Source organism: Macaca thibetana, chromosome 6 (assembly GCF_024542745.1).
Source record: "Macaca thibetana thibetana isolate TM-01 chromosome 6, ASM2454274v1, whole genome shotgun sequence".
In the NCBI taxonomy this organism is placed as follows: Eukaryota; Metazoa; Chordata; class Mammalia; order Primates; family Cercopithecidae; genus Macaca; species Macaca thibetana.
In genome coordinates this window covers 66293647-66316665 of record NC_065583.1, presented here as the reverse complement: position 1 = coordinate 66316665, position 23019 = coordinate 66293647, and the positions used below count along the sequence as shown (strand labels likewise).

The window sequence follows — 23019 nt, the reverse complement described above, 5'->3', positions numbered from 1 at the left end:
TTGACCCAGTCATGATATATCTGAGAATCTATTCCAATAATTTCAAGTATGAGAAGAAATGCACACTTCAGTTTAATAAGTGAAAATCTAGAAGCACCATAAAAGTCCAGCAGGTTAAGCATATCATGCCTCATATACTGAAAGAAATACTATATTCCTATTAAAAGTAATAATCATTAGAACTATGTAGCAACACAGAGAAAAGTATTTGATCAAGTTAAGCAAAAAAGTAGGATCCAAAAATAAATGTGCACTATTATGTTTATAATTAAGCAAATGGCACATATCAACAAAGACAGGAAGGGAATAAACAAAATAATATTAATGGTGTGAGATAACATGAATAAGGTTGAATTTTGTTCTCTGTATTAGTCACTGTTGCCATAACGTGTTACCACAAACTTGGCAACGTAAAACACCTACTGCCTTACTGTTCTGTTAAGGTCAGAAATCTAACACAGGCATCATCAGGCTAAAGTTAAGGTGTAGGTAGAGCTACCTTCCTTACTTGGAGGCTTTGGGGGAACAATCCGCCTCCAAGCTCATTCAGGATGCTGGCAGAATCAACTTCCTTGCAGTTGTGTGACTGAGTTCTCCATTTCTTTGCTGGTAGGTATCCCTTTTTGCTCCTAGATCCTCTCTTGCCATTTCTCATATGTGGGCCCCATATCTCAGAGTAGCAATGGCATTCAAATCCTTTCCATTAGACCCTCTCTGACTCTCCCTTCTCTCTTCTGCTCCCTTTCTCTGCAATGCCATGACGAACGTTTCTGCGTTCTGCTGCTGCTCATGTGATTTTACTGAGCCCACCTGTACACACGTCACCTGGGATAATCTCTTTATTTTAAGGTCAGTTGATTAATATAACTTTAACTCCCATCTACAAAGTCCCTTCACAGCAGTACCCAGATTAGTATTTGACTGAATTACCAGGGAACAGAAATCCTGGGGCAACATCTTTAGAATTCTACCTAACACAACCCCTATATTCCAAATGGTACATGCTATACTTCAAAAAAAAAAAAAAAAAAAAAGTTATCTTTCTCTTACCAAGTTATGAATTCCTTTATCCTTTTTATTTCTGAGACAGAGTCTTGCTCTGTTGCCCAGGCTGGAGTGCAGAGACATGATCTCGGCTCACTGCAACCTTGCCTCCCAGGTGCAAGCAATTCTCCTGCTTCAGCCTCCCGAATAGCTGGGACTACAGGCATGCACTATCATGCCCAGCTAATTTTTGTATTTTTAGTAGAGACGGGGTTTCATCGTGTTGGCCAGACTGGTCTCGAACTCCCGACCTCAAGAGATCTGCCTGTCTTGGCCTCCCAAAGTGCTGGGATTACAGGCATGAGCCCACTGCACCCAGCCTATCCTTTTATCATCACTTCTTTTAATCCCTCTCTAGTAGGATGAGGGGCAGTATCAAAAGGCATATTTTCCTATTTGATTAAAAATTTTTTTAATCTTTTTTTTCTCTTTTTGTTGTTGGGATTGTCTTTTTTAAAGGGCATCCTTTCAAATTACTAATTTGCTAACAGTCCTCCATGAAAATGTGATCTTCCACTTTTGATGGAAGACAGCTCTGATACCATCTGTCAGTTCTGAATTTATACTTGCAACTGGACACCTTTCTTGAGTCCCCCACCAACTTAAACAATTCTGCCAGGCGTTTTACACAGAGGTAGACATATAGTAGTGGTTCAATCAAATATCTGCTTCTGAGAGAAATAAATGAATGTATTCATTATCTTAGAGGTAAATCAATAAATGACATTTCCGTTTGCTCACTTCTGTTTTTAGCCTGATTAAATAAATAACTTTTCTGAAAAGCAGCAGAAATATTGATACTGAAAAGTACCATATAAGGTTAGGAGATTATGGCATGGACACTTGGAATCAAACTCAGGATCCTATTCTTCCTATCAATGAGTTCTACAGGCAAGTAACAACCTCTCTGAGCCAGTTCCCTCCATTTTTGAACTAGTAACAATAACACATTGCAAGTAATATATTTCAGGCTTCTTGTAAAGGTTAAAGGACATGTTTAGATTGTACTTACCAAAGTGAAACAAGGCTTAATAAACAGTAACCATTCAAAATCAGTTAATTATATTTTATCAAAAATGAAACGGGAAGAAATGAATAGCTTTTGTTGCAACTTATCAAGGAAAGTTTTTTTAAAGTAAAAATGTTTTTCTTTTTTTCTTTTATTCCAGAAAGACTATATACTGTCATGTAAAAAGTGTTTGGATCTTAAGCACCACAGTCACAGTATAGGGAAAAGACAATGTAATATTTCTTGCCCTCTTCTTAATCATCTGTGGACTACGAAGCTGGATAAAGAAGTTTATTCTTTATTTATTTTAAAGTGTATACTTTATTCTATAGTAAGAGGTTTTACTGTTTCTTATGGAAAGCTAAGATAAAGTAACTAAGAAATCAAGAAAATTACTCATTCACTAAATTGAGTTATCAGTCACACACTTAAATCCTAATGTTTTAAAAAATGATGCTCATTAGGAGGTAACATTTTCACCACTTAAAATTTTTCACCACTTAGGCCGGGCGCGGTGGCTCACATCTGTCATCCCAGCACTTTGGGAGGCCAAGGTGGGTGGATCACCTGAGGTCAGGAGTTCGAGACCAGCCTGACCAACATGGAGAAACCCCATCTCTACTAAAAGTACTAAAATTAGCCGAGTGTGGTGGTGTGCGCCTGTAGTCCCAGCTACTTGGGAGGCTGAGGCAGAATAATTGCTTGAACCCGGGAGATGGAGGCTGCAGTGAGCCAAGATTGCACCACTGCACTCCATCCTGGACGACAGAATGATACTCCATTTCAAAAAAAAAAATAAAAAATAAAAAAATCACCACTTAAAAAAATTTATTAGGTACTCTTTTGTGGTTTCTGTCAATATTTGTCTGCTCTTGTGCTTTCCTTTAGAATTCTAGTATGCATACCTTTTCATGATAATGAAGAACGTATACACACACAATTCATTGGAAATTTATCACTGAATGCATACTCTGGGTACAGGATAAATTTCTTTCCAGGTTGTCAAACAGCACCATCTAGTGTTCCTATTTAACAGTTGCAAAACAAACTGAAAATTCTTTGTGTGGTCTGGCTGGCCATCAGAATCAACTACCTATTTTGAAAAAACAGAGATGCCTCTTGCATCTCCCCTCCCCATGCCTGCATAAAAACATGAGGATAGGGCCTGGAAAACTGTATTTAAAAAGAAAAACAATCCCTGTTTGACACATAGTCACAGTCAAGAACTACTGATTTGGTAAATATATTCTCCACTTTTGTAGAACCATAGAGTCAAACTAGTTTATGCTGTTAAACAGAAGTACTTTAGATAGCACTATATCATAAAAATTAAGGTTAAGAAAAATGAAAACTGGGTAGATGAGAGAGGTAGCAAAAATGGGAATATGTACATGGATGTACTATGTGTGTGTTTATGTGTAAGTATGCAGGAGGTATGCTATTAGATAATATAATGTATTTAAAGTTATCAACTATAAGGAAGAATAATTCATTTATTTGCACGTTTGCACAGGGAAGAAATTTATTAAGCTGACTCTTGCCTGATGACTGAGTTATATCTCATTTTAAAACTTAGTGTTTTACTATTAAGCTCATAAAACCAACTTTATGTCAAGCACTGACAGTACATTTAGATATTCTTTAAAAAATGGTTATAAACTTATGGAATATAAAAGTTTGAGAGTATAAAGAGGTTTATTTTAATCAGGGGAGTTGTTTTTCATAAAAAGTAATAAACTGTATTGTGAAATATAAAATTACATTCAAAATTATATTTAGGTATAATAAAGGACAGCTCTTGGGCCAAAATATCACCATACTGTTAATGATAATTATGCTTCTTAAATATATTTCAAAACTGATTAGATCACGTTCTTAACTTTCTAATCCTCATTTTAAAAGTTTTTGCCCTAAGTAAACAGAATTCAAGTGAGGAATGTGGCTACTTTCTGATTTTAAAATGAACATTTATATTTTATGGATAGAGAAATAATTTCACATAAATCTCAAGAAACATAATTTCTTAATAAGAAGACATGCCTTACACAACTCCTTAAGGATATCAAGAAAGTACCAGACAAGGTAAATGAAACATTCTATAGCTAAAAAGAAATTTTAAATATACCTGTTTTCCAAATTTCACAGATTTGTTTTAGAATTGAACCTACACCAATTAAAGAAAAGGCAGACAGGAGATATTCTTTCACAGATATTAGAGACTTAAAAATATTTCCCTCAACAAGATAGCAAATTGAGAATTCAGAATTGCAGCTGAACTGTGAAAAGGTCTGTGGAATCGTCTACCAGACATCTGACCTGGGAAAGCTAGATATATAAATGACCACTATAAAACTATTTTTGCCAAAATGTCTTGATCTATAATATTTCCAAAACAGATGATTTATAATTTTTAAAATATGCAACATGCTTGACTTAGCCACATGAAACCATACTTACTTCCCCCATGTTATTTTTTTAAAGTGAGCAATCTGAAGAATCCACTAAAAAAATGAAAGCATTAAACATTTTACCCTTTAATATTAAACTTTCTTATCTATGTTTCCAAACACTTAATCCTAATACTTTATGGGATCTATTATGGAACAGATACTAGATTTTCCTTTAAAGCTATAAGACAGTCTCCGAGTTCCCATGAGAAAAATCTGTACCTCACAGAAAAATATGCATGGTAAACAGACCACCTATTGCCCTGAATCAGCACATATAAATAAAATATCCAAAGGACTAGAAAACTGTATTCTAATCTTGTCTCTAGCATTAACTAGCTGTATTACTGAGGACAAATTATTAATCTCTTTGAACCTTAATATCCTCATTTGTAAAATGATGGACTGTAACAGTCCTCACTCTAAGTCTAAAATTCTCTGGTTGTGCCCTCAAAGAAGGGCACACACAATTCCCAACCCAACCCCTTGTGTTTCCTTAATACTTCGTTCCTGAAGTTAAGGAGAAGGACCCGATCCTCCAGTGGTCTCACCATACACTTATTACTAGGAAATCACTAGGGTCTTTATAATCCTGGAGTTAAGTGGAGGTCAGGGTTAATTTTAATTAAATATTCACAATGTCCTTATATGCCAAACATGATTGTTTCCACTAGGGACCCATATACTTAAACAGTAAAACAACATTGAGACTTGGAGTCAGAAGTGCCGGATGTCAATCCGATTCTATCTCTTATCATCTGTGTGAGGTTTCAGGCAGGTCTTTGAATCACTTTGCCTCTCAGTTTCCTCTTCTGGGACAGGCCAATTAGGTGAAGAACAAATCTATCTGGTTATGTATTTGGCAGTGCTTTGAAAATTATAAAATAGTAAATAATGTACTGCCTTATTTCTTCCATTAGTAAAAATACCAGTATTTATGTATAACTATGAACTTTTAGTTTTTATTTTTGTATGTTTTGAAGAGAAGTTAAGTATTTTTCTAGTTTAAAGCTTTAAATACAGAAACATATTTACTTATGGCAAACATTCAAACAATTCAGATACATAGAAAAACAGTAAAGTATCTTATCTTGCCATCCCCCACCTCTGTTTCCACCTACCTCCCCCTCCACAAAGATTTTCTATGTATCCTTTCTGAGTTTTTCCTGTACATTTACATACATAGATTGTTAAAGCACCTCTGTATATATTTTAAATTTATCATTTAATAATATATATTATAAGTAAACTTTCGGTGCCACAAAAGAAATAGCACTCAAATATAGAATTTTCTTTTTTCTTCTCAGCAAGGCGATTTACTTCTATAGAAGGGTACACCCTTACAGATGGAGCAACGGTGAGTGCACACTTGGACAAGTGAGGGGAAGGGGTTCTTATCCCTGACGCACGTGGCCCCTGCTGCTGTGTGGTTCCCCTATTGGCTAGAGTTAGACCAAACAGGCTAAACTAATTCTAATTGGCTAATTTAAAGAGAGAGACAGGGTGAGTGGTTTGGCGGGAGTCAGGGTAGATCAGAATGAGTCAGGGTGGAGCAGGTAATCAGAATGAGTCAAGGAGGAGCAGGTAATTGGAATGAGTCAGGGTGGGGCAGGTGATGGAAAAAGGTTGCTTTATGAGGAAGTTTAAAAGTAGGAGGCAAAGAACTGAACATACTGACATATTGATTCTTTGAAGAGAAATTTAAAACTCATATCTAATATATATGATAGACAGTTTCATGTCAGTATATATATAGAGATCTACCTTATTTACTGCATAATATTCTTTACTGGGCCATAGTTTATGTAACTTTCACTTGTGATGAACAATTATTTTGCTTCTAATATGTTACTGTAACAAACAATGCCCAAACCAAATCTACATATATTTTTGTGCACATGTATTGGTTTCCAGAGGTCAGGAACAAATTAATACAAACTTGATGTTTCAAAACAACAGAAATTTATTCTCTCACAGTTCTGGAGTCCAAAGTCCAAAGTCAAGGTGTTGGGAGTGTTGCTTTTCTGGATACCCTGAGGGAAGATCTGATTCGATTTGTGCTTCCCTCCTAGCTTCTGTCGGCTGTGGGACTCTTGGCATTCCTTAGCTTGATGAATCTAATTCCTGACTCTTTCTTCATCCAGCCTTCCCCCTGTGTCTCAAATCTCCCTCTCCTTTCACTTATGAGGTCACCAGTCATTGAATTTAGGGCTTACCCTAAATCCAGTATGATCTCATCTCAAGATCCTTAATTACTTCTGCAAAGACTATTCCAAATAAGGTCAAATTCTGAGGTTCTGAGTGGATATATTTTTATGGGGCCACTATTCGACCCATTACAGCATACATGAGAATACGTTAGATAGGGCAAAAATATATATATATATATACTGCTAAACTGCTCTTCAAAAGGCTGTAATAATTTTCACCTCCACCAACAGAATATTAAAGTACTCTCTCCCCCATATTCTTGGCAACTTTTAGCAAAACTGACATGTTAGGTTAAAAAAAAAAATGTAACATTGTTTTGATTGAATTTTCCTGATTTCTAGTAAGGTTAATCATCTTTTTATGTATTGATTGACTATCTGTACTTCTTTTGTTAACTACTTACTCAATAAATTTTGTCATTTTCTAAAAGACAATGTATCTTTTTCTTCTGAATCTTTACCAATTCTTAATAGTCAATGTTAATATTATACATGCCATAATTTTCTGCAAATTCATCACTTATTTGTTATCTTTTACTACATAAAGTATTTAAATAATTATTTAGTCAAATCTATCAAATTTTTCCTTTATAATCCCCAGGTTGTTTAACATTTTTAGATATTATAATTGCCTAGATTTTACGTGGTATCTCAAAGTAGGACAAATACAGACCTATGAGTTGCAGAAAGCATATTCTATCAGTTTGCAAATGCTTTACGAATTAGAAAATATTTGAGGAGCCAGACGAAGTCCTAGGCTAAATGAGAAAATATATAAAAGAGGAAGAGAAAAAAGTTGGAGAAGGGGAAGGTGATTCAACAGTCTAACAACTACTGATACACAACAATGATTTAAGCACTGAGAGGGAAAAGAAATAGAAGACACATTCACTTATCTGCCTTCCAGAAGTTTGCAATTCAGGTGGAAGCAAAAATATTTTAAGTAACTTTTAAGCAGTAATGACTGAAGAAAAAAATTGGCAATGGGCTTCAAGCCAATGAAGTCCATGGAGTTGACAGTTTACTAGGAAAGATAATTCTGATGGGTCTCAAAAGGGGTGGGTGAGCTGCAACTCTACCTCCAAAAAATGTTTAAACTTTCCCTGAAGTGTAATAAACATAAAAAAGTACTCCTATAATAATTAAAAAGCTCCATGAACTTTTGCAAAATAAACTCACCTGTATAACCAGTGCTCAGCTCAAGAAAAAATACATGACTAGCACTCCAGAAGCCTCTCCCACTTCCTTCTAGTACTCCCCAAAAGCCCAGACTGGTTTTAGCTATTTTTGTATTTTGTAAAAATGGAACAATATAGAATGTACTTCTTCCTCTCAAAAACATGCTTGTGACACTCAAAGAACTGAACGTAGTTGTAGACTGTTCATTCCCATTACTGTATCATTTTCCATGGTGTGAATATGCTAATATATCCTTTATCCATTATACTGAAGACGGGTAGTCTGTATAATTACTAGTTCTAGGCTCTTATAAAAAATACTTCTATAAACATCCTAGAACATATCTTTTGGGGAACATGTTTTAATTTCTGCTGGGTATACACTAGAACTGTTGAGTCGTAGAACATACACATGTTCAGCTTTAGCAAATTTAACTAAATAGTTTTCCAAAGCAGGTGTAAAACTCCTTTAGCAGTGAATGAGAGTTCCAGTTTGCCACATTTTTGTGAACACTTGTTATTTTCCACCTTTTTCATTTTTAGCCATTCTGGTGATTACATAACAAACAAAATTATTATGGATAATATGAAACTCCAGATAACAGCAAATCTCTCACAACACAAGATTAAATAATGAGAAGTATGTAGCTTTTTAGAACAACAGAGAGATAATAGTGTTATAAAAAACTCATTTCACTAATAAAATGATGGGGGGAAGTAAACACTTATTAAAGAACAGACCAAAAAATTGCTCAATCATGGAGCCACCAAATAGTCCTTAAAAGTCGGGGGAAACAGAAGAAAAGACAAAGTAGGAAGCATGGTGAGTAAGTGACCAATGGTCTGGAAACTATAACCTACATCATGAGTTCTCTCATTAAATGTTATGGTCCATCCTTTTCTATAAAGACAATAGCTATTTTATTTCAGGAGTATGAGTTTCAGTAAATTTTTAATTAAAAAATAACATAAAAATATATTTCAGCAAGAACAGAGCTTTCCTATGTGCCATAGTGTGTATATAATTTCCTATCTGTACCATGGAAGATACATTTCTTTAAAAACCGGGCATGTACTTAAAATTAAAAAAAAAAATACCAAGCACAATCTGTAATAATTCTACCATACATCAGTCTAATAATTAACTGCTTAAAAATCCCAGACTTTCCCTTAAACTATTAAAAGACATCCTGGAAAAAAGGGAAAACAATAAATGACTTCTATTTTGCAAGTGACCAGGACTAAGACGTGGCCTCAGCCACATGCTCCTGGAAAATGAGGACCATATCTTGCAACTTATCACAGCCCTTCTCTACAGATTTAGAAGAGTAGAACTCTTAGCAGAAAGTTCAATAAATCCTACTCGTCAACATGGTAGATCTGTAACTATTGACCAAACTCTTATATATGCTTTTCATGGAGCTGATAAAAAAAAGTGATTAGGTATTTATATATTTAATTCTGATAGACCTAGTTCAAAATGCTTAATCAATTTTTAATAAGACTTTGTAAACAGGCATAGATTAAAAAATTATATAAAAATAGACACTATGAACTTCAGGAATAAAATAGCCACAAACTATGTTCAAGATCATCTGTAAAATAGAGAAAATCTTTCTTTGTAAGTAAAGTTTTAGCTTATTATTTCTCCAAAGTTCACTGGATGAGATTTACATATGATTACTCCAACCAGTGAACCAAAAAATGCTAACTCTTTAAAGACAGGTAAGTGGTGACCACTTCAAAAAAAAAAAAAAAAGCATGATGTTCTAGGAGTTTATTTGTTTGATGTTTTTCAGGTTAGAATATATAATATGTATAAGTTATATCTATCTTAGATATTTTATGCGTAACAGAGTAATACAGTTTATAAAACGTACATATTTGTAGTTGATTATGTAATTTATGAACTCTGAGAATTCATTTAATTAATAAAAAATTTTAAAGTGTTATGAAGTATAAAAATGACTGAAGCATACATAAGAGCTTTAAGAAACCACTAAAAATGCTAATGAAACACTGGAGGGAAAACAACCAGGAAACTGAAAGAAAACTTTTTGATGGCAAAGAGTTTTTCACTGAAAAGACAAGAGTTGTTGGGAATGAAAAACAGAGTTAATGCCACAGAACTAATCAAAAATAAACACTGACTATAAATAATCAACAATCAGTCATCAATATGGAAAAGCATAGTACAGTGCCACAAGTGTGAATCTCTATTAAATTCCAGATAATTCTAAATTGTTTTCTTAAGAGATTATGATCAGATTTGTTAAGTACTATATTTCAACAGAATGGCAATGCTGCATTACAAGGAAATCACAGATAAATAAAATATGTTAACAGTATACAAGTAAGTACTAAGATTTTCTAGTCCAATGCATGTTATGTCAGGTACAACTAGTCACACTAAAAATAAAATGCTAAAAACTCACTCACTGTCTTCTGTGGGAAGGACCTGCAGGGAGTAAATCCACTCTATTATATCATCTTTGTTCACCACATCTAAGGAATCCAACATATCCAGCCCGGAGAGTGCAAAAAATGCAATCGTCAACCTAAAAGAAAAAAATGTAAAATTCCATTTTAACTATCAAACCACTTAAGTCTGAAGTCTTTCTGGTCTAGAAAAATAATAAAATCATTCTAATTTTCCAATATTTAAACAATACTTCCACCTTACAAAAGCATATATATATATATATGTGTGTGTGTATATATATATATATTCTTGTAACTTAATATTATCAGTCAAGCCTTTGTTTCAATTTTTCAAAAGGGGACATTTGGGAGTTAAGAAACCAGTCCTACCCCACTGACACAAACATGACCCACTAAAGCCAGAATATCAGCAAACTGAAGGCTAAAGTAGATTTAAAAAAGGATTCTCTACAACTAATCAGTACAAATAGTACAGGGCTTAGAAATATATGAAAATGTCAATTTTCACTAATTTGTCAGGATCAATTATACTTATAGCTTATATTAAATTCTGGAGGAATATGAGAACAGTATCTTAATTCAAAGCTGTTAACAAATAATATGACTCCTTGGGAAAAGATTTATAATAAGTTTTGAGAAATACGAAACATTTAAAAAAATACAAATGTACTTACAGTCTGTTTTCCCAGAGAGGAGCACTCTTCGGTGGAATGAAAAACTACAGAGCAAAACCTTCCCCCTCTAAGACTGTACACTATAAATTGGAAATCTAAACCTGTGCTTTCATATAAAAATCAGTATCTTACTGATTGCTCTGAACACAAAGAATCTGTTATATATAATTCTTTTCATGTTGAGAAGCAGTCTCTAGTATAGCTTGAGTACTGTTATATCACTTCCATAATCTAACAATTCATATGACTAATAGTAATAAATTAATATTTCAAATTATCTGGTCTAAAATTTTACAGCAGAGCTACCTGATGTATTCTGTAACCTTTTCAATGAAGATTTTAAGAAAGAATGAAGCCTTAATGCCCTGAGGTATCCACTGTATGTAACAAATTTACTTCTCTCCTATGCATCTAGAATAGTATTATCTATAGATAGACAGAATAGTACTACAGGTTGAGTATCCCTTATCTGAATTGCTTGGGACCAGAACTGTTTCAGATTTCAGATTTTTTTAAATTTTAGAATATTTGCATATACATAATGAGATGATATCCCACTGGGACAGGACCCAAGTCTAAATATGAAATTCATTTAAATTTCATATACATCTTACACACATGATGTGTGTATTTTATATAATAGTTTAATAATTTTGTGCATGAAACAAAGTTTGTGTTCAGTACTTATGTGTGGAATTTTTCACTTGTAGCATCATGTCAGTGCTCAAATCATTTCTGATTTTGGAGCCTCTCAGAGTTTTCGATTAGGGATGTTTAATCTGTACCAACTTTAGGAGAAATGAGAAAATAGTGATTTCTTTCTTTCTTTCTTTCTTTCTTTTTTTTTTTTTAGGGCATAATTATCTCTCTGATCCCTGGTGGAAAAAGACTAGCAACCATCAGATAACAGGAGGAGATATCAGAAAGTGATTTAATTCCAACCAAAGCTTAAGGACAAAAACTAAAACTAAAGAGATTTGGGTACACTTAAGAACAATAAATATTTGGGAAACATATTATTGAGAGACTATTACTATGTATTAGTCAAAGAGCTGGGACATTTCTCATATATTATCTCAGTTTAATCCTAACAACACACTGAGATCTATCTGAATTAGAAAGGTAATTTATCTAGGTAAGATCAGGATTATATTAAGGGCAGTGGAACTCCTTTATGTGGAAAGCAGTGTCGCACAGTAGTTCAAAGCTCAGACTCTGCAGTCAAATGACCTGGGTTCAAATTCCAAGTTGGCCAATTTCACTAGACTGACCACATGACTCTGGGCAGGATACCTAAATTTTTCTAATCAGCTTCTGATAATTATTTTAATCATTACTATACTTTATACAGTTATTGTGCTTACCTGCTCACAATAAGCACTCAATAAATGGAAGCCATTATCATTGGTCTGCCATAATTTGGAGGGACAGGAGTAACAATGACTTTAGGATCTAATTACACTCTATAACACTATAGGCCTTTTCTATAGACTCTCGGTTGTAACCATTTTCCCCAGAGGAATGTGCTTCTCCAAACACAATGATACTTTAGACATGGGAAAAACCTCTACATAATAGCAACCAAGTTTGAAAATCACTGCCCTTGGTGGTAATTATGTCTCATGAGATAAGGTCCACTTTGTTTGTATGCACTCAAATATTTACTGAACTAATAAAGGCTCTGAAATACTATATCTAACCCTCCTGGAGAGCTCTAACAGGGTTTTTGGTTTTGATGTAACATATAAAGTGAATGATTATCTTTATAGTCAGGTACAATTAGCATCTACTAATGTAGTTTATTAAAGCGTTATTCAGGAAAAGGACAAAAAGAAGACAAAGACAAAAGTGGAGGAAAACATGAAGGACTTGAGGTCGGATAGTGGATAAAACAAAGATCTTCCTGTCAGTAAAAGCGATGTAGTTAGAGAATTTATGCAAAAGGCTATAAAAACAAGGTGGGATTTTTTTCTAAATTAATAAATTCAGAAATGATCTAGTCCATCTCTTTAATTTTCTAACTGAAGAAAATAAAATCCAAAAAACTCAAGTAATTTACCTGAAATTTCAACACTGGACAATCAAAACTACTCAAGAAGTCTAGGTCCCAAAATAGTGTTCTCCACAGGGGTGCTTCTCAAACCTGGCTGCTCATTAGAATCTGCTTAAAAACGACCAAAACACTACAAACATAACATAGAGATCAAGGTCCTACTTCACAATCAAATCTATGGGTGTAAGGTGGGGTCTGGGCCCTTTGGGTTTGTTTTTGTATTTAATTTCCCCGGTAATTTTAATGTGCAGGCAGGTTTCAGAAGCACTGTTCTAGAACAGTGGTTCTCTACTGGGAACACTGCCCCTAACGTTAACACATCAGAATCAAACATTCTTGGTTGTCACAGAGGAGAAGGGAGTTACTGGCATCAAGTGGATAAAAGCCAGGGCTGCTGCTAAATGTCTACAACACACAGGACAGGCCCATCATACAACCAAGAATTATCTCATCTAAAATGTCAATAGTGCTGAGGTTGAGAAAACCTGCTTTAAAGTCATACTCTTATCTGTATATGTTATCTGAATGATCTGTTTGTCATGTTACTTGCTCCTGGATATGAACGCACTATTTATATGTAAGTACCAAATACAAAAAATCAGCCATGTGATGGTATTTTAAAATCTTGCATACTTAATTATTACAGGCTCCTGAAAGTCCAGCATTTTCAACTCATGGATGAAGACTTAGGTTGAGACCATAAGGTTTATGAGATTAACAGAGTTATGGTGAATGGCTTATGTTTATAAAGAGAGGTCCCATCAGAAACGCTTGGCAGAAAGAACCAATAAGTCACTTTGGGGCAAATACCTGGCCTCCCTTTAAAATAGTCTGGGAAACCATTCCCCTTCCGATCACACCAGAATTCTCAAGTAGTCCTAAAACTGAAAGAAAGAGAATTAAAACAAGCCACAAAAAACACAAAGGAATTTTGGGCTGTGGGCCTCTGAGAGAAAAAATATAATGTAGGGTTTTATGGTTCCTAGATGACTTCTACTTGGGAATAAACTGCTGGGCAACCTGACTCAGCACAGGTGTATAGAGGGGTAACTGTGCGAACACATGCACCTAAAATCAAGCCAGTGAAGTTATTTTTACTTTATTACTTCTTTCAGAAATATCTGTTTATTCTCTTTCTTTCTTCTTTTCCCTAGAACTCAATCTGAGTCTGCAGCCTAAGAAGTAGAAATAAGCAAGCAATATCTTTCTGTTCACCCCTCTTCTACCACTCTGAATAATATGTATAAGAAGTTTATCTTACAAGGATGAAAAACTAACATCCCCCAACCCCCAATCAAGTCGCTTTACCAAAGAATCAATTCACAGACAAGAGGGTTAACCTAAGTGTCTCCAAAAGATGTCAAATATTCCAGGCTTAAGAACACATATACCCCAAAGATAAAATAAGAACAACAAGAAAGCTGGGCGCAGTGGCTCACTCCTGTAATCCCAGCACTTTGGGAGGTCAAGGTGGGCGGATCAACTGAGGTCAGGAATTCTAGACAAGCTTGGCCAACATGGTGAAACTCCATCTCCACTAAAAAAACAAAAAGTCAGCGAGGCGTGGTGGCGGGTGCCTGTAATCTCAGCTACTAGGGAGGCTGAGGCAGGAGACTCACTTGAACTCAGCAAGTGGAGGTTACAGTGAGTTGAGGTTGCAGTGAGCTGAGATCGTATCATCGCACACCAGCCTGGGCAACAACAGCGAAACACCGTCACAAAAAAAAAAAAAAAAAAAAAAGAATGAAAAACAGTCTATAGTCTGGATAGTGGAAAAAAGAACTTAGTCATACTGATTTAAGGAATATATTGAAAACACTAGTTTATGACAGTTGACTAGATTCCCAAACTTTGGATCGCTTGTCCTGACCCTTTCTGGTGCAACCCCTTCCTTTCCCAGTCTCTCCAAGTGTCTTAAACAATGGACTACATTCATGCCTAGATACCAGATGGGCCTATGGCTACATCATATTGCAGAGTTCTAAAATTATAAACAAGCATCTACATTAAGAAATAACACAAATAAAATTGATAACCATGTCAGTGAAGAGAGAGCCTTAGAGGATATATTAGACTTAATCATGAAGTTAAAATACTAGCACATAGATGCTGCCATAATACTTCGAAACACATGACTGAAAGACTGCACGAATTCTGGAATTTGAAGCATTATTCTTCATTTACAATTGTTTTTCAATGGCTGATTCATCTGGTAAATACTTTTAAGTACAGTCACATATCTGTGAAATTATTTAACTTGTAAAATAGTTTTTGTACTACCATAATTTTTCAGTAAGAAACATCTACTGAACACCTACTAGAGATTAGATGTCACGACAAAAATGAATAAAGCTTCCTAATCTTAAGGAGGTTACATGTTAAGTGCTATTATAGAAATAATCTTCTTCCTTTCTCAACTGGCTCCTTTTGCCTTTTATTCTCCAGACCAGATGGTAGTTCCAATTCAAGAATCCTGGGACTCCTCCTTCTTCTTCATCCCCTCTTCTCTAGCCCTACTTCACTGCCTCAGCATCTCTCTCCTGGAGTACCACATCAGTGGCCTCATCGGTCTCCTTGGTTCTGGTCCTGTACCATGTGATATATGGCTATACAAATGACTATTCCTGTCACTTACATGATATCCAACTCATGTTTCTAGATAAGCACACAAAGCTTTCCATGATCTGATGCATGCCTACCTCTTTAGATTACATTCCTACCACATCCCTTTACATTTTGAACCACTATTAGAGAACTAAGTGAAGTTTTCTGCTCAACACTCACTTCTCCAGCTTTATTCTTCTTATTGTCCATTTGCAACAACAACAACAAAACACTGGAACACATTCTTTAAGATTTAGCTTTGCGGTTACTTCTTCCAAGAAGCCTTCTCTAGTCCCTGTCTCTCTTCAGGCGGAGCTACTTAGGTACTTTCAGAATGCCCTCAGAATATCACAATCATTTTGTGTAGTCAGGGGATTAGCCATATCAGAATCATCTGGGCACTTGTCAGAAATGCAGCATCTTCAGCTCACATTCAACATCACACTCCTCAGCTACTGCAATATACTTTAACAGACTGCTTCATGCAACACTGCACCTCTTTTGCCTACCATTAGATTTATAGTTCCCATAAAGCAAATTTCTAAGACCTTAGAGGTTCTCTGCTGCTCCTACACATAAAACACCATACAGACACTCCATTAAAAGTCAATAACTTTACAGAGGACAGGGATGCACAGGAGTATTCATCTAAAAATACAATGACGCAGGCTTATGCAATCAGAATCTGCATTTTAACAAGATCCCCAAGTGATTCACATGCCCATTAGAGTTGGGAGTCACTGCTGTAATAACTGCGTATTTGTTTCTACTATAAGGCAAACAGTCTCTAACTTTAGCCTGCATTAGAACCACCTGAGATGCTTGTTATAATGCAGACTCCCAAGGCCCATACAGAATCCAGTGAAGGTCTGGGAAGGGGCCCAGGTATGTACATTTTTATAAGCACATACAGGTCATTACTTAGAGCCTCCGACCACTACACTTTCAAAGATGTACTGCTAGACTGTGATATATTTAAGACAACGGGGGCGGTGGCTCATGCCTGTAATCCCAGCACTTTGGGAGACTGCGGCGGGTGGATCACAAGGTCAAGAGACCCAGACCATCCTGGCCAACATGGTGAAACCCCATCTCCACTCAAAATACAAAAAATTAGCTGAGCATGGTGGCACACACCTGTAGTCCCAGCTACTCGGGAGGCTGAGGCAGGAGAATCACTTGTCCCAGGAGGCGGAGGCTGCAGTAAGGAGAGACAGCACCACTGCACTCCAGCCTGGCGACAGAATGAGACTCTGTCTCAAAAAAAAAAAAAAAAAAAAAAAAAGCGAGGAAATGAAAGAACAAAGTAGTTGCAGAATGGGAGGCAGCAGAGAGGTTACAACACAGGATACATAGGGGAAAATAGAGGGACATGAGAATACGAAGACTAGCTAGATTGTAAATGCCTTGTGAAATAAAAGCTAACTGCTTAAACCCTTCTTCTAGAACAGCTGACTGTAAAAATAACAGAAAATTGTCACTAATTTGTTCCTTAATAAAAAGGACTACTCTAATTCCTATTACCCAAATACATATGGCAACAATAACTCATAAACCACACTAAACTCCCTAAACTACTTATAAAAGAAACCTGGTGATTGATAAAGCTCCCAATGCAAGATATAATATTCACTTGAGTTCTAAACTAGTAACTATCATTTTAAGAAGTCAATATAAAAGAAAAATCTCTGATGAAACAACAGACAATACACTTTTTATTTTCATAAAGTTATCGTCACTAGAAAAGTAAAAATTATTCCTATTGGTCAGGCTAAAAGAAACAGGAAAATAAGAGTAATTTTGCCGAAATAGTGAATCAGAAAATAAGTGTCTAAATATCCAGTCTAATATTAGCCTTCTCAAAAGTCAGCTTTTTCATACCTATTGGTAAAAACAAATGAACAGAGGAACACTTGAATCATTGGTTTAACACTGTATCCCTGTACCTAGACACACGGGGAGGCACTCTATGAATGACTGTGGAAATTAACCAGGTAAGACTTGTGGCTTGCCCAATGTATTGTTTTGTCTTAAAAATCAGCAGAAACTTTGTGACCAGTCACCTTTGCTGAAAAGGTTGGAGTTTCTTCACAAGCATTTTAAAGTCAGTTATGAATCACATGCACCACAAAAGAACTTAGTGCTAAGGAAAATAAAGTCTGTGAGTTAGGAAAGAGAAAAACTTAAAAAACACTACAGAAACCGATATATGCAGTTATCTTAAATGCAGTTATGTGGGCTATAAGAAAACCAAAATGACGTAAAAATTCTATTCATGTGACGAACATTAGACAAAAAAGATATAATATTGCCTAACCAATGCACTAAGGTGTTATATATCTGTTATCTAATATGTAACACTTGCTGTCGACCCTATGCTTATACTGAAGTTAAATAAGTCAGAAATTTGTGCTGTTTTACTTATGCTGTGAACGGAATTACACAGTTTAATGCCAAAGTACATTTATTCTATATGGATTTGTCTAAGCTGGAATTTTATAGAACAGGCCAAACACATTCGCACTTTGAAAATGCAATCACAGACTTACAGTGATAGCTGCAAGCAAAGTTCAACTGTTTAACAATCACAATTTAATCAGCTCACAAGACTTATACACTGCATGTATCCAAACAGTGTATGTATACGATAAATATGCATATTATGTATCAATAACAAAAACAGGATGGAAGACTTTTTATACAAACGCTTTGAATCACATAAAATTAATCTCCATTAAGATATAAATGATTTATCAACATTTTAAAACACCTCATATCACTACAATCATAATCTTTCGATATGGAAATCTGAATCTTTCAGTGAAGGTATGGGCTCTGCTAATCAATCAACAACTATGGGAGAAGGAAGGATACACACGTTTCACTCTTTTGTAAGAATCTGTTCATCCTTCAGGGCTCAGGTCACATTACTCAACAAATATTTCTTAGTGCTTCTCATATACCAGGTACTATTTAAGGACCTAGTGCAAACTAAGATGTTGCAAATGTTGAAGTAGAAACAATTGCCACCGGCCAATATGGCAACTGAGCACTTGAAGGGTGGTGGCTACTGCAAACAGAATAACTTAATTTTTAATTTTATTTAATTAATTCAAATCGAAATAGCCAAATGTGGCTAGTGGCCACCAGATTGGACAGGGCAGCCCAGTCCTAAGTATAGAGGTAAACAAGATAGACAAAAATGTTACCTTTGTGAAGTTTATAATCCAGTGTAATAGAAAGATATTAAACAAATAAACCAATAAATACATAATGTTTAAGGTGGTCTTGGAAGTGGTCCCTTTGGGAAGGGTGTTTAAGGAAGGCCTCTCTAAAGAAATCTGGATTATGTACATGGCCTGTCTATATACTCTTATGAACCCTACACTAACATATAGCACAGAAATCTATACAAATGCTTGTCTTGTTCAGCTGTACTCTAGCACCTACCATAATATAGTTCCTGACCAAGTGTGCAGAAGTAATCTGCAAAGCTCCCCAAACTGATCCAGTCATATAGTGTTCAAAATACACCAGTAACTCAGAATTTAGAAAACGTGGGGAGAGAACACAGCAAAAACAATCTGCTCTTTCCTCCCATCCAGTCTCAAGCAGCTTTTGAGCCTCACTTCAAAACACAGCATTGCGGAGCAAAGATCGCCTTCTCCTTTCTTCTCATCCCCGGCTTCTACTGTAAATGAAGTCGCTTAGCCTCTGCCGCATCACACTCTTCAGCTATTGCAATACTTTGAACAGGCTGCTTCACGCAACACCGCACCTCTTTCGCCTACCATTAGATTTACAGTTCCCATGAAGTTTCTAAGACCTCAGAGGTTCTCTGCCGCTCCTACATATAAAACACCATACAGACACTCTATTAAGAGTTAATGACTTTACAGAGGACAGAGATGCATAGGAGTATTCATCTAAAAATACGACGACAAACTTTGTCCTTTTCCTTTCACACTCGGAAGTAACGAGGCAAAGCGACAGGCTATGAGAAGGAGTAAAAAAGAAGCTCAGAGTTGCCAGAAAATAATGGGAAGTGAAAACGGCGGAAACTGGAGATTCTACAGCCCTGGATGTACAGCCTTCCAGACCTTCCCACCGTACGGCGGGGGAGTGAGAGTAACCTCAAGCCCGCTTGAAACGAGTCAGTGCCAGGTGGGCGGCGGCGCAGTCCCCTTCGGGCGCCCAGTTTGCGGTCCAACTCCGCCGCGCCTTTCCGCTGGGGCCCGGGCCTTGTGCCAGCCTGGCTGACTGTGCCACCAGTTACCTGCTTGTCTCGAGCGAAGAATAGCGCTCCGGCAAAACCTGGAGGCAGCGCTGGAAAAATCGCACGTGCCGATCCCGCAAGAAATCCAGCCGCTCCCCCTCACCGCTCCCTGCTAGCCTCTCGTCCTCAGTGGCCGCCATGCTGCTCCGGAAGCGACGTCCGCCGCGACCCGGAATCAGTTGGCGCGCGGAATGAAAGAACCCTCCTGGGCTGACCCGGAGGTGCCGGGTGAGGGGATCTGCGCTCGCCGCAGACTAAGCCAGTATTTGAAACCGCTATCATCTGGGTCTTGTGCAGCACTTCCTCTCTCCATATCTCCTTAGCTAGAGCATGACCCAGCCATTTCTACCCAAAGCCCTCGAGGCTTGTAAACACCTCGCAGGCTTCTGAAAATCCAGTCCACATATCCCTCCGTCAGAATTTTTATCTTGGGAAGCCCAAGGTCAAAAGCATCAAGTTCGCTTTGAGACAATGCTGGCTCTGTAGAACCTGAGGATGGTATCTGAAAACGGGGATGGATCACTATAAACTTGCTAACAAATTCATTTTTGGAGGGCCAGTTTTAAGCTGAACGGTTAGGGAAACGAAACAAAAAGCAAAAACAAAACAGTGGAGATAAATGTTTATTGACACTACGAAAGTTCAGAGACTTTCCTAATCCTAATCCTTTCTGGATACCAGAAATCACTTAAAAATCTGTATATAATGCCCCCAAACATATACAACATGCATATTCATATCTATGTGTGACTGCTTGCGTCATGCTTTTACAAATCCTAGATTTTACTTTCCTTGAGTCAACGTGTTATCAAGAATCAATGGTGCATCAATCTGCAACAGCAAAATAAACCCAACATCTCCAATTACCTGCATTCTAAAAAAATTAAACGTGCTTCTAGTTTCCGCCCCCACCCCCCCAAATAGGCATTTAAGTTGTTTTAGGCATTATACTATGCCCTTTAAATGTTCATGAGGCATTCCTGGGTAGCGGAGTGGGGGGATCCACCCAATAATAGAACTAAACTAGGTTACCTGTAATCAACTTAACTAATAAAATTTTGGGTATAGTTTTGTTAGCTTTCTTAGAAAACGTAATTCTTATACTCTATGGGGCGGTATTCCTGCATGTCTTTACAAAATACTACATTAACAAACTGCCAGAGATGGATACTAGGTTGTCCTCGGTACTTTCCTACAAATACGGAGCTCACAGTCCTTGCCCATCAGGTATGCCCAGTCTGGAGTTTTCACTGTTATTACAATTAAGATCTCTCACTTAGCACACATACCCCCAAATACCTGAAGATTTTCAATGTGGAGTCTTATACACGTTTAACTTACTGGAATCAGCTATGGACACTCTATACATTCTCAGAAAATTATTCTAATAAACATGGCCCTTAAGTTAGGGAAGCCAAATATTTCATCTGATTCTCAGTTCAAGGACTAGCAATCTGATCCAAATCTGGAGGAAAAATTTGCGATGTGGGACTCACTGAGAGATAATATAGAATGCCTCCTGGGTTGGTAAAAGGTTTCCATGAGTGATTTTAGCCATGTAAGATTTTTGGCATATGCATAACAGAATGGGAATGATAGAACATCTATATAATTGAATATTATTTAGCCACTACATGATGATGTCTGAATTATGTAGAAATGTACAAAAATGTGTAATGCAATTATGGCATAGTAATTAATATGTACTATATGACTGTAACAATTTAAAAATATGTAGGTATGTTTTTTGTAAAAGTTACCCTGGAATTATGAGTACTTTATAACATTTCTTCTTTAGTGTTTTTTCTATATTTCTTATTAATGTACTTTTTTTTTTCCAGGCTTACTTCACTTTATTTTTCTTGTACAACCCTATGTTGTAGCCACCACTGGAGCCTGGGTCCTCTGCACAGAGACTCTGGTGTGGGTCTTGAGGAGGTGGTCAGTGAATTCCTGATAGGGAGCCTTGGTGAATACAGTCTCCTTCCAGAGGTCAGGGGTCAGCCTGCTGTAGGCCTTAGAGATGGCATCAAAAATGACCATGGCGAAGTTGCGCAGGATGGCAGTGCGGCCCTTGACTGAGGTGTAGCAGTCATCCATACCAGCCATCAGCAGCAGCTTCTTGGCCATGGGGGCCAACGATGCCAGTGCCCCTGGGTGCAGGGATGACCTGGGCCAGCACAGAGCCATTGCAGCCTGTCACCTTGCAAGGGATGGTGTGGGGCTTGCCAATCTTGTTCCCCCAGTAGCCTCTGCACATGGGCACAATGGAGAGCTTGGCCAGGATGATGGCCCCGTGGATGGCAGTGGCCACCTCCTTGGAGCTTAACACCCAGATCAGTGTGGCCATTGTGCCAGATGGCAACAAACACCTTAAACCTGGTGCATTGGCCGGTGCGGGTCTGCTTTTGCACTGGCATGTCTTCAAAACTTCATCCTTGAGAGAGGCCCCAGGAAAAAGTCAATGATCACAGACTCCTTGATAGGTAGAGAGAAGAGACAGATCGCCTCCAGGGACTTAATCTTCATGTCCTTGACCAGGCGGCCCAGCTTGGTGACAAGCATCTACTCCTTGGCCTTGGCCTTGCCTCCGGGAGCTCCGCGGCTGGCCCCGACCCACTCTATGGCCGCGATCCCAGTTCCCCATCTCAGGGCCAGCTGTGACCCCAGTTCCCCATCCCAGGCCCCCTGCTGCACTGGCGTCATCCGCGATTTGGTGTTTTCTCGGAGAAGAAGCTAGTGTACTTTTTAAACCAGTAAAAGAAATGTTTATTTGACATCTAGTTTATGAACTTGTAACTTCTATGAACTCTGTAACTGAAGATATTTGTGTTTATCTTACATCTTTTATGTAAAGGATCTATATAATAAATTCATCATTTATTTCAGATTCAGCTAGAAAAACTGATTTCTTCGGAGGAACTTCCATACTTTTATTAAAAAAAAAAAATCAAAAAACAAAGCCATAAGAATCACATCATGCAGAATGCTTACCTTAGATACAGGAATTTGAAAGCTGCATTTCCGTGCAACAAAAAGCAACATGTAAAAAGCAATATGTAAGAAACGTTTTTTGTATCTT

At 37.0% G+C, this 23019-nt stretch overlaps 1 protein-coding gene and 1 pseudogene across 4 annotated transcripts in view; both read right to left on the bottom strand.

Moving 5' to 3' along the window:
* Nucleotides 1–20107, bottom strand: part of PGGT1B (protein geranylgeranyltransferase type I subunit beta) — a 55916-nt gene extending 35809 nt beyond the window's left edge. For 3 of the 4 annotated variants that reach the window (XR_007726256.1, XM_050793084.1, XM_050793085.1), the window contains exons 1-2: nt 19938–20096; nt 10328–10446 (exon numbers count right to left, since the gene is read on the bottom strand). Coding sequence is in view for 3 of the 4 variants with exons in the window: in XM_050793084.1 (XP_050649041.1) it covers nt 10328–10446; nt 19938–20077 (259 nt within the window). In the remaining variant the exon portion in view is untranslated. Of the gene's footprint in view, nt 1–10327; nt 10447–19937 lie in introns of all 4 variants that reach the window. The other variant, XM_050793083.1, reaches the window with a different exon arrangement.
* Nucleotides 20108–21809: 1702 nt separating this feature from the next.
* Nucleotides 21810–22530, bottom strand: LOC126956135 (40S ribosomal protein S2-like; annotated as a pseudogene).
* Between the last annotated feature and the right edge of the window lie 489 nt (nt 22531–23019).